The sequence below is a fragment of the Lacerta agilis genome, chromosome 17, assembly GCF_009819535.1.
Source record: "Lacerta agilis isolate rLacAgi1 chromosome 17, rLacAgi1.pri, whole genome shotgun sequence".
In the NCBI taxonomy this organism is placed as follows: Eukaryota; Metazoa; Chordata; class Lepidosauria; order Squamata; family Lacertidae; genus Lacerta; species Lacerta agilis.
In genome coordinates, this window is record NC_046328.1 from 23,682,200 (window position 1) to 23,694,262 (window position 12,063).

A 12,063-nucleotide genomic window follows, 5' to 3' on the forward strand; every position below is an offset into this window, starting at 1 on the left:
AAAGAATGAAGGGAAGCTTTTTATTGCCTTGGCTGCTGCCCGCTATGCCATTATTGGCAGCATCATAAAAAGAGTGGGGTGCGGGGAGAACAACCCGTCTCGCATGGATTGCAAATTGCGGTGGTAATTGTAGCATCTGTGTGCGCTTGGAGAGTCAAACCGTGGCCAGGTGGGGTGGCTTTGAGCACAGCAGTATGGGCATTATACGTGGTTGGCCGGCTGGCTTAGTAAATAGTTTTGGCTCTGAAGAGCTGGGCGTTCCGGCCTCCCCACCCCAACCTCCTACTAGCTCTGTAGTCAGACCAGATGGAGAGGAAAGTGTATTGTTCCTCCAGGAGTGGGCCGCAGTACAGTTGGAAGGGACCACGAAGGCCATCTAGTCCAACCCCCTGCAGTGCAGGAATCTTTTTTGCCCAGTGTGGGGCTCAAACCCGCAACCCTGAGATTCAGAAGCTTATGATGTACCGACTGACCTGTCCCTGAACCAAGGGCCCTCCATAGTCATGTTGGCTGGGGCTGCGGACAGAGGCGAAGCAACCTGCTCCAGTACCCAGAATGGCGGGGGCAGGGCACACATCCTGGGGGGGGGGTACCGCCGATCAGGGGTCAGCATTTTGTCACACCCCTCCCCCTTTGGAATGGTACCCGGAGCAGACCGCCCCCCCTTGGACCGCCCCTGGCTGCAGAGAGTTTGCCATCCGAAACAGCTGGAAGGCACCAGGTTGGGGAAATCCTCAGCTGCCCTTCCCTTTCTCTCTCGTAGCTGCAGAGATGGCAGGACTGCCACTGTGGAACATAATTCCCACCCCACATTTGTAAAAACTTGGTTCCTCAGTGTGGCAGTGCTTGCAGTTTGGAACTCCTTGCCCATTGGCATCGGGCAGGCCCCTTCGCTGTACTCTTTTTGGCGCCTGCCAAAAGTATTCTTGTTTAGAACTAAAAGGTAAGGGTACAAAAGGTAAAGAACCCCTGGACACTTAAGCCCAGTCAAAGGCAACTAGGGGGTGCAGCGCTCATCTCACTTTCAGGCCGAGGAAGCCAGTGTTTGTCCACAGGCAGCTTTCCGGGTCATGTGGCCAGCATGACTAAACCGCTTCTGTTTAGAACTAGAAGCTTAGAAATTTGATGCAAGTTTTAATCTGGTTTTAGTCTATTGTTATTTTAACTGTTCAGACGTTTAAAATTACTGTTAGTTTTTTGGGTGATAATCTTATTGTTTTATCTTTGTTGTAAACCATCTGTAACGGGTTGGCCTTGTGAGTTGCCAGCCTGCTTGCTGCACCTGCCCTGCTCATCCGCCGTGGCAGGCGTCTTGCCAGTTAGCAGATGTAATTGGAAGCATACAAAAATGATGTCTGGTTTATTTCTTCGCTAATGAAACTAATTCTATACTGCCTTTCACTCTCCAGTGAATACCAAAGTGGTATCTTGTTTTAAATTATATGCTCCCAATGCACATACCCAAACACCACCACCCCAACGTCGAGGCAGTAATGCTTCTGAATAGCTGTGGCTAGAAGCCGTAGGGGTGAAGAGAATGCTCCTGTGCTTGGATCCTGCTTGCTGGTTTCCCTTTGGGGCATCTGGCTGGCCACTGTGAGAACAGGATGCTGAACGAGATGGGCCTTTGGCCTCATCCAGCAAGGCACTTCTTATGTTGACAAAAGCAGTCTTACATTCTGTTTTAAATCTCCTCGAACCCCTGCATATCAGAGGAATGGCACTTGGGCACCTAAGCTTTTATTCACTGCCTAACATTGAAATGCACACGCCTAATAAGTAAATTAATTGAGGTGCGTGGTGACATGTATCCAGGGCTGTGGGTGCACTGTGATTCCCCCAGTCCTGGTAGTTTTGGGGCGTTGGTATATGAGATTAGAGTACTAATCAGTTCTCAGTTGCAGATTTTAATTTGATCTCTCGGCCCCGTTTCCTGTGTGTCTCTAGTTAGTCATGAATGTGAGCTGGATTTTCTGTCCTCGATTAGATGATCAAAGGGAGGCAGAAGGGAAGGGCTGGCATCCCTCTGATTGGATCTCCCCAAAGGGAACAGAGCATGCAAGGAGTGCGTGCCCTCCCCAGCCTGGCTTAATTACTTCCCCATCTAATCATAAGTGGCGCAGTAATTAAAGCGCCACCGCCAAGAGGGAATGGCCTTGGGACAGTCTAGACGGCAGTTTGCAGCAGTTTAAATGTGGATGCTGCTGTACCAGGGAACATCTGCAAGGCACATTTTCACCTCGACCCCCCCCCCCCCATGAAACCGCTTGATATCTGCGTACCTGTTGGGCGAGGCTAATCCCTTCCTCTTCCTCTCTCTTATTTTAAAGAATTCTCTCATTTTGCTCACCTTGCTCTTGAAAATCAGATGGAGCAGAGGTGATAACGGGGGGGGGGGGGGCTTTTGAGAGCCAGGAAAAGTGTATGGTTGGGTTTATAATGGCCCAAGGCTACGTGCAAAGCGTTTGATGTTGGCCATGAAATCCAACATCAACTTTTATTAAGAAATGAAAGTCATAAATAAAAAAGGAAGTTTCTAGCTCTCATTATTGTGAAAGTTTGCTTGAAGGTTCGTGTGGTCAATCGATGCCAGAGAGGAGTGGCTGAATAAGTTTCTCCCCACAGTTCCTCTCACTGCCTGGCCAGGGAGGTGGGGGGACGATGGGGAGACAAACAATAATAAATAATTCCAACTGCCTTGAGCATCCTGTGTGGCAAGGTGGAATAAAAAGGCATACAATAAAATAACATGTATTACATAAAAACGTATCGGAACCAATTACGCCAAACATGATTTATTTATTTGCGGATTTATATGTGAAGTGCTCTTCAAGGCTTACATAATAAAAAAGAATTAACACTTTTCAAACATTATTTAAATCAATAATGACATGAAAGACAATGTACAAATGGCAGCAAATGAAAACCAAGTGAAATATGAGAAATTGCAATAGCAAAAGTACCACGGTATTTATATTGTCTGTCTACGTGTTCAAAGCTTAAAAAAAAATTACTACAGTTGATTTATTGCTTTCTAAGCCATCATCTCAAAGCAATTTCCATATAAAATAATTAAAAACAGTTTAAAAGTGGACACTCGTGGCAGAGACCCATTTATCCAGCTGGGAAGGCCCATTGGAACAGAAACATCTTCAGTTTTTTTCTGGAAAATGCAGACAGTGGGCACCTGATTTATCTGGACAGGAATGCTATTCCACAGGGCAAGAGCAGCCTTACTAAAAGCCCTGATCCGAGATACTGTAACCTGGTCCTAAACTATATAGAACCTTTTATGTTAGTACCAACACCTTGAACTTGACCCGGTAGCAAATTGGTAGCCGGTGCACATCCCGCAAACAATGTTCTATGTTGGGGGTAGTTTGCCCCCACAAGCAGCCTAGCTGCCTTCTGACATATAATCCTATAGGTAGAACCAATATTATTTTCCACACTTGTCAGACAAGCCAAGAAAGAAAAGCTAGTGAGTTCTTGGGCAGAGGCTGGACTTGAACTGGGGTGTTTCTGATTTCAGAGCTCACTCTCGTAGGCAGTGATCATTTTAATCTTTGGATTTAATGGTCTTACAGCATTAGATGAGGCTGGGGAACTTTTTTGGTAGTCTGGGGGCCACATTTCCCTGAAAACAACCTTTCAGGGGCCACACGGAAGTAGTAGGTGGGGCTAGGAGCAAAAATGTACAGTGCAGTAGGGCACTTTCCAGCCATGCAAAGATCAGTACATCTCGCCATTGAGGCAAGCAAGAGACTTTGTCATAGTTCAAGGACCTGTCCCAGTCGGGTACCAGCACTTGAGGAGGATGCAGAGTGCAGAGGGTGGGTGGGATGTTGTCTGGAGGGAGTCCAAGGGCCCGATAGACAGGACTAGAGGGCTACATTTGGTCCTTGGGCCTGAGGTTCCCCACCTCCTCTTTCAAAACATGTTTGCGTTTGGGGGCCCCTTCTGCTCCCCCCAGTTCTGCCCTGATGACACCACTGCTCTCAGCTACTTGGCTGCACCATCTGTCAATTACACGGTTCTGCTACATGTGCACAATTTTTGTGCAGGTTTCAGAATGCAGATGCTGCTGGCAGGGCATGTCGGTGGACTGAATTGGGTAAAAAAAAATTCCCAGCACAGAGTTCGCGACCCTGAGTCGAGAGCCTCAGCTGCAGAAGGTTTGATCGACTGCCAGGGCAGGGTGGCGCAGCAAAGGCCCAGCATCAAGGGGGATAGTTGAACGTGCTGAATTGTACTTGGACAAAATGCCTCCTAATTTGTATGGTCCACTCCTCCAACACCACACGCACACGCACACACAGAGTCCTGAGCTTTCACAGCTTCTGTATAAGCAAACGTTCTCAGTGGTGACGTGTCCCGAGCCCCAAGGAGGCATCATGGAGGGGCTGCTCAGACCAGAACAAGGGGTGAGGTGAGTTAGAGGAGCTGCCATTGGTGACTCCTTCTCTGCATCACACCACCATCCCCAGGAAGTCTCCCCGGGATTCAAGACACCTTGGGGCTCTCCTCAGACCACACCTCCTATCCAGGCCACACCCCTCACTGGCTATGCTCCACCCCTTCCTTGAGTGTTTTTGCTTGGCCGGAATGTGTGCTTGATGAACTATGGTAATGCCTCTTGCTCGCCTGGATGGAGAAACCTCTGGCTTTTTCTTGACTGTAGCATAATGGGCAGTACCAAGAGCCATATCCATTGCCCTGTCTGCCTTTGCTTCTGGCCCCCACCAGTGGCATGTGGCCCCTGGAAGGTTGCTTTGGGAGGTGATATGGACCCTCGACCTGCAGAGCACACCCTGCCCATCTGCTGTTATGCTTTCTAGCATTTTGCTAAGAGACTATATTGTTTTCCATTCTTTATGTGATTACAGTCTTGTAAGGTCTGGGTTTGCTACCTGCAACCCTCCATTGCATCCCCAACTGCCCAGCCTCAATACTGCCAAAGCGTTGGGGCTGAAAGACAGGAGTGGGGATCCTTCTGTATGTGGGTGGCTGTTATTTAAGAACATGAAGAAGAATTTGCTGGATCAGACCCATGGCCCATCTAGTCCTGCATCCTGTTCTTACAGGGGCCAACCAGATGCCTGTGGGGAACCCGCAAGCAGGACTTGAGCACAAGAGCATCGCTCCCCCCGTGGCTTCCAGCAACTGGGATTCAGAAGCATTACTGCCTCTGACTGTGGAGACAGAGCATGGCTCCAGTGTGGCTGGTAGCCATTGATCAATTTACCCACCACGAATTCTTCCGATCTTCTTATAAAGCAATCCACTTTAGAAGTCAGTGTTCTGTGTGCTTACAACAGGCTCCCCACTTAAACCTCCAGCCCCTAATACTTGCATGGGTCAGTGGGTCATGATGGTGGGGCCAGGGCCGGGGGTCCAGCCCTGATCCAGCCTGGCCCATCTCATTGCCGTCATCTGGGCCGTAACTCATGAAGAGGCCTTCTGTGTCTGCCCTTTCCTTTCCTGCCGAGCTGCATATACTGGTTAAAGCAGCAAGTGTATAGCCAGCACTAGTTGGGGCTTAAACCAGCCTGATGAAGCAACCGAGCCCCCCCCCCCCCCCGCTTGTTAGTCAATCTAATCCGTTATTGCAGTTGCTCTTTCTGGGAAGTTTTGTGCACAGGAAGGAACTTGTACTCTCGATAGATCTCGCTGTGCAGTAGGAGGAAATTTAATGTGTTTGCACACACACACGCAACCCTTTCCCAGCCTGCACATTACAACTCCAATATGTCCTCTGCGCAGCCATACGCTAATGTGGCTCCTTGGGATTTGATCCATAATTCACTCATTAGAGCACGCTGCCACGGCCGTTTGAAGGAATGACACCTTTTAGCACAGAAAGCCGTGATTTTTTATTTCCGGCTTGGCAGTTTTAATAAATTGCTTGCCATGGAGATTTGAATATTTATTCTCTATCCCTCCCTCCCACCGCTTATCGCCCTCCCCAGCCTTGACAAGCGTTTTGTTGTTTTGTTATGTTTTTCTCATCTCGCTGTTTAATTTTGCAGGGGTGGAAAGTGGTGGGGGTGGGAGAGAAGAGGGAGAAAGCATTTTCTGGTTTATTTTTTTCTTTCTCCTCTCGGATGCTGACAGCTTTGCTGGAGCGATGGGAGATGGAGGGGAGCCAACGGGGTTATTAGAGCTATTTATTTGTATTTCTGTGGCACCTGGAGGGAGGCTGAAACTCCCATTGCTCACGGAGATATGCCAGCATGTGAGCAAGGCTCTGCCGCTTCCGTGGTCTGGGTGGGTGCCACAGAGAGTGCTTCCTCTGCGCAACTGTCTCTGCCCCTTCCTGGCTGGCTGGCTGGCTGGCTGCTATCAGGTGTATGGCTCTCTCCCATTGTCAAAGGCCCCAAGATGAGAACCTTGGAAATGGCCTTGCATCACCAGTTCAGACTGCTAGACAAATTTACAGAGGAGGAAGCTATTGATGGCTACTAGCCAGAATGGCTTGATTCCTACTCCACGGTCAGAGGCAGTAATGCTTCTAAATACCAGTTGCTGGAAGCCACAGGAAGGGAGAGGCCTCTTGTGCTCAGGTCTTGCTTGCGGATTTCCCATTCAGGCATCTGGTTAGCCGCTGTGAGAACAGGATGCAGGACTAGGAGTGCCGTTGGCCTGATCCTGGTGGCTCTTCTTGCGTTCTTTCCTGGGGCAGCACTGTTCATTCTGCTGCTCTCTGAGTGTTCTTGTAGCAGGAGTGCTCTACCCCTGAGCTACGATCTCTCTTGAAATGTGCAGGATGAAGGACAGAAGAAGAGTCTTGCTGGATTAGGCCATCTAGTCCAGCATGCAATTCTCACTGCAGCCATCCAGGTTCCTATGGGAAACTCACTAACAAGATATGAAGGTAATAGGCTTTGATTCTTTGCATGTAAACCTCCAGAGGAGATGGAGGGTGAAAGAATTCACTCCAAGCCTCCATTGTACATAACAGTCCTGGGTCAACTGACAAGTTTTCATTAGTTCCTAATTAAAATCATATCAGAATCTGTCTTCCCAAGTCCCAAACCTCAGAATCAACCTTCTCAAGGCTTAACTACCAGTAAATTATTGTCCTTTAATATGACCATCAATGCAAACATTTCCATTTGTGCTTTGGTTGTTTGCTTACGAAACCATTTAAAGACAGGTACCTGCAGTAAAATCAAACAATGAGAACACTGCAAAACTCAGTCCACAAATGTATCTTGAGCTGGCTTCATTCCATACTCCCTACCCTCACCCCCATTCTGCCCACTCTAAGAAGAAGAAGAAGAAGAAGAAGAAGAAGAAGAAGAAGAAGAAGTAGTACTACTTACAAAGTGGTCTGGGACCTGTCTCTCTATCCCTTTTAACATTTAAAAGGTTTTAAGCTGCTTAGAGCAGCTCTGTGGCCAGGCTGCCACACAGTTACTCATGAGGGCAGCCGTCTCTTCCACCACCATCCGTTGTCCCGCACAGTTTCCCAGGAAGGGACATCCGGTTTTGACATCCGGTCAAAAGGCGTTTCTTACCAAGCGGGATATCAAATCCAAACTCTTCTTCTTCTTCTTCAACTGTAAAAACCCTTTGTAGCAGCCAGGTACAAAGTTAAAACAGTCCAAATTCCTGGTGAAATGAGAACATCTTGAACGTTGGCCTTTGGGAAAGGCATGGATATTTGCCAACCAACTGGTGAAACGAATGTGGAAGAAACACGATTACCAGGCCAGGAGCATCCCAGACCCTGAGATTTCAGGGCACAAACCTGAGACCTGGGAGCTCAAATAACACTGCAGTAATAGGCTCAGCAATGCAGACCTGGGCCAACATCCTGGCTGCTGCGTTTTGCCCTAGCTGGCTTCTGAACATCATTTGCCGTTGTTGACAGCATCAATCTGCTGTTGGGGCCCAGAAGACCCCTTTGAAGCCCTAGCTGGAAATAAAGTTAATGACTGATTTCAAAATGGCTCCGGTTTAATGTAAAAAAGATGGATGTTATTGGTAGGGTGTTCCAAAAACATAGGCTGTTGACACAAAGGCTGTTGGAGTACTTTGAGCCTCTCAGTGTTAACTTAAATCCCTCGTTTTGTGCTGTCAGGAAGAGTAAACAGAAGAGAAGCAGAGGTGAAATACAGGATTCATAACAGGAGAGAACAAAAATAGAGAACAAGAAACGCTTTAGTGAAATACGGTGTTCATAGTAAATATTAAAAGGGGTCTAGTGAACACCAAATAGCCTGTTGTTGTTGTTCAGTCGTTCAGTCGTGTCCGACTCTTCATGACCCCATGGACCAGAGCACACCAGGCACCCCTATCCTCCACTGCCTCCCGTAGTTTGGCCAAACTCATGCCAGTCGCTTCGAAAACTAGCCTACCCCCCCCTCAAATAGCCTACCCCCAAAAAAGAACAATACAAATAAGAAATAGCCTACCCCCAAAAAGAACAATACAAATAAGAAATCAGTGTTCCAAGTTTGTATTATGAGAGTGTCAACTCACAAGAACTTATAAGAATACTCTGTCTGCTAGAGCAGGCCAATGACCCATCTAATCCAGCATCTTCTTCTCACAGTGGCCAATCAGATGGTTCAGTGAGAAGCCTACAAGCAGCACCTGAGTGGCAACAGCACTGGCCCCTCCTGCAGTTTCCAGCAACTGGTTTTCAGAGTCATACTGCCTCCCAACAGCAGAGGTACAATGGCTAGCTACCACTAGCCATTGTAACTAGCAGCTATCGATAGCCTTCTCCTCCGTGAATTTGTCCAGTCCTGTTCTAAAGTCTTCCAATTCTGATAAAGCTTATTTGGAGCAGAATTAGACCCCTACGGTAAAATTCCCCTTCACTTTGTTTCTTTTGGTGTTGTACGAATTTTAAGGTATTTTATTTATATATAATAATTGCTATTAATGTACCAAAACAAATAAGGCCACATGTCTGAAAAACAGCACAGGAAGACAGGCCTCACTCCATTTTGACTCCCAACTGACCAAGTATTTCTTTGTCTCAGGAACAAAGGGGGGGGTTGCCCCTCCAGCTACTCAGCAGCCCTCTGCCTGAGTGATAATCTCTGGCATCCTGATATCTGAGTGTCAGACAAAAGGGTGTGATTAACTTGGCTGGGATATAGGGAAATGTAAATATCTTTTGTTTCACTTGATGGGTTTTTGGTGGAGGGCAAGAGGAGACATGGGGGCAGGGTCCAAGATGCTCAGATCACTGCTAACAGACCCTCCCAATTTGTGATGTATGGGGGGGTGGTGGTCTTGAGCTGGAGGGGGGCAATTTCAAAAGTCTATATAGGAGCTTGTGCGCCTTTGTTTGTGGTCTTTTGCTTGCAAGACACCCTGCTGCAGCAGTAACAAATAAAGGGCTATCGCCTTGCTTTGGGAGATTTTGTATCGTCTCTATTTATTCATAAGTGCTCCTGAGAGAAGGGGAGCCCTACTAAGGCTCTGCCCCGGGTTCGTGGACTCCCTTCTGGGGTTGAACCTAATTTTTATAACAGTGTGCACATGGGTCCCTTGGTAGTACAAAAAAATGAAATTCATGATAGAAGCAGAATGTGAAGTTAATTTTCCTTTTCCTATTTCAAGAAGTTGCCAGGGTTGAAACAGACCCTATTTTGCTCGGAGGTTTGGTAGTTTCACTTGGTTTCAGTAGGTGGTAGATTGGGGGACTTGGTAGTTTGCAGATGCAGGGCTACGTGAGCACTCCTTGGGCCCTGTTCTCGGACCATTTTTCTACAGCATCTCCAATGGTGCCCACCCCTGTTCATGTCTGTATGACTTAGTAGAGCTCGATTGGGATTGGATCAGGAGGAGGCTTTGGGTCACATCACTCAGGATCTGAGATTGAATCTACTCCATTGGCAGTGCTGGTACCAGGGCTTGATAGTCTTCTTCCTGGTCACAGCTAAAATGGAAATACCCAGAAGGTGGGAGGTGTACTAAGAATTTTCCATGCAAAATTGATATTCTTGCGTCATCGGGTTGGCGGAAAAACGCAACACATAATGGCAGAGTGTTGGAGGGTTTAGTGGACCATGAAAGGTGTGAAGCTGGGAGGTGTCCCATGACCTTCTTTACTAACACTGAGGTGTCTGGCATTGCACCCCTGGACTGCACATGATTTGTTCTGGCAGGGTGGTGGGCATAAGGAATGAAATACTATAGAGCGAGATGAGCGTCACAACCTCAGAGTCGTTCGCGACTGCACCTAACGGTCGGGGGTACCTTTACCTTTACTTTTATGTGTTATCAGCCCGAGTTGTATGCTGTCAAGACCAGCCTGATGCCCCCCAGGTGTTTTGGACTACAGCTCCCATCAGCCTCAGCTAGCACAATCTGTGTCTGGGTTGTTGTTTTTGCTTGATAGTTGTTCTGCTTGCAATTGAGGGTGTCAGTGAAGGGCCATAGCTCAGTGGCAGAGCAATCTGCTTTGCATGCCAGGTTCAATCCCTGGATAGGGCTGGGAGAGAGAGGCTCCTGCCTGAATCTCTGGAGAACCTGTTGCCAGTCATTGTAGACAATACTGATCTGTATGGACCAATGGTCTGATTCAGTATAAGGTGGCTTCTTATGTTCCTATTTAAATAAGTCCTTTATTCAGAACCGCAAGGGCTAGGATTTTTCTTTTTCTTTTAGGGAACGGCTGTAGCTTCATGGTACAGCGTCCCAGGTTCAATCCCCAATGGCATCTCCTGGTAGGGCTGGGAGAGTTCCCTCCCTGAAATCCCGGAAAGCTGCTGCAAGGCAGTGTGGACAACACTGAGCTAGATGGACCAGCTTCCTATATTCCTACTAAATAAAGTTATAAAAAAACTGAAATGGTCTCCCTCAGAAGGTTGTGATCTCTCCTTCCTTGGAGGTGTTAAAGCAGAGGTTGGGTTGCCAACCGTCATGGATGCTTTAGATTAGATTCCTGCATTGCAGGGGGTTGGACTAGATGATCCTTGGAGGTCCCTTCCAACTCTACAATTCTATGATTTTATTATTATTTTTTTACAGTCAATCTGATGCTTTGGTAGCTTAGGTGGTGGTGGTGGAGCAGACCAGGGGGTGGGCAAAAGGTGTAATGTACCATAACCTCCATAGGATTTCAGAGAAATATTGTTGGCCTATTGAGCAAAGCCGAGGGGACAATGAGCAATTTTGGTTTCTCCTTGGAACATGTACCAGTAACTCCTCTGAATTGCACCCCAGTGGGAAAAGTGGGCTGGCCACCAAAACTACTTTTGTCCAGCTGGCATGCCGAAGGGTTGTGCCCAACCCGGAAATTCTGGAAGTTTTGGAGCCTAGGATTGGAAGATTGGGGAGCAGGATGATGCCACTTTGAGAGCAGCACAGCCTGCTTGTGTGCTTCCTTTTGTGTCGATAAGCAGATTAAAGTTATGCTGCACTTTCCAGTGCTTTCTCCTCTGAACAAAAAACGAATCTTCTGAAGGTTATCTTGAACTTTGCAAAGTTAAGTGTTTGGTGGAAAGAGAGATAAATGATCTGAGCTGATAACCTTTTTCAAAGGGGCTAAGACCCTCTTGACCACCACCGATTGCGTTCCTCCCTAGGTAGCTGATCCCAGCTTGCCTTCTGCAGTATCAGCCTTTGTTTATCTATTAGCCAACTGCTGCCAAAGTTCGGGACTCTTCAGGTCCTTCAGTGTCTGGGATTCTGCCTGCAGTCTGGAGAGAGAGAGACACACACACACACATGCACAGAGAGGGCTGAAGTATCCTTTGGATTTTCCGTTGAGAGACCCATGTGGGCTGCTTCTTGTTCTTCAAGGCATCGTAGGGTACGTAGGATTTGCAGTTTCTTGCTTTGAAGGAAGGGGTCTTGAGAATGTGAGTAGGCCAAACCACAGTGGGTTTCTTGGGTCCAAGGCGGCGCATTGGGGAAATGGAGAGGCAGAACACATAGGCAACAGGCCTCTTGCGCTGTTTGTCCTCAGCAGTTTGTATTCTGAGGTACATTGCCTTTGAACGTGGAGGTTCTATGTGACCGATAGCTGCTGATGGACCTCTCAGGACCCCAGCTTGGTGGTAGAGTGCTTGCCTTGTGTTTAGTAGACCCCAGGTT

The 12,063-nt window shown here is 47.7% G+C and overlaps 1 protein-coding gene across 3 annotated transcripts in view; it reads left to right on the plus strand.

Annotated features, from left to right (window-relative positions):
* The window catches only part of PC (pyruvate carboxylase), a 252,297-nt gene that overhangs the window by 37,639 nt on the left and 202,595 nt on the right, over positions 1-12,063 (plus strand). The window contains exon 1 of one of the 3 annotated variants that reach the window (XM_033174389.1): positions 11,670-11,779. The exons of the other annotated variants lie outside the window; for them this stretch is intronic. Coding sequence (XP_033030280.1) covers positions 11,744-11,779 — 36 coding nt within the window. The 5' untranslated portion in view covers positions 11,670-11,743. Of the gene's footprint in view, positions 1-11,669; positions 11,780-12,063 lie in introns of those variants that run through there. 3 annotated transcript variants of the gene reach the window in all.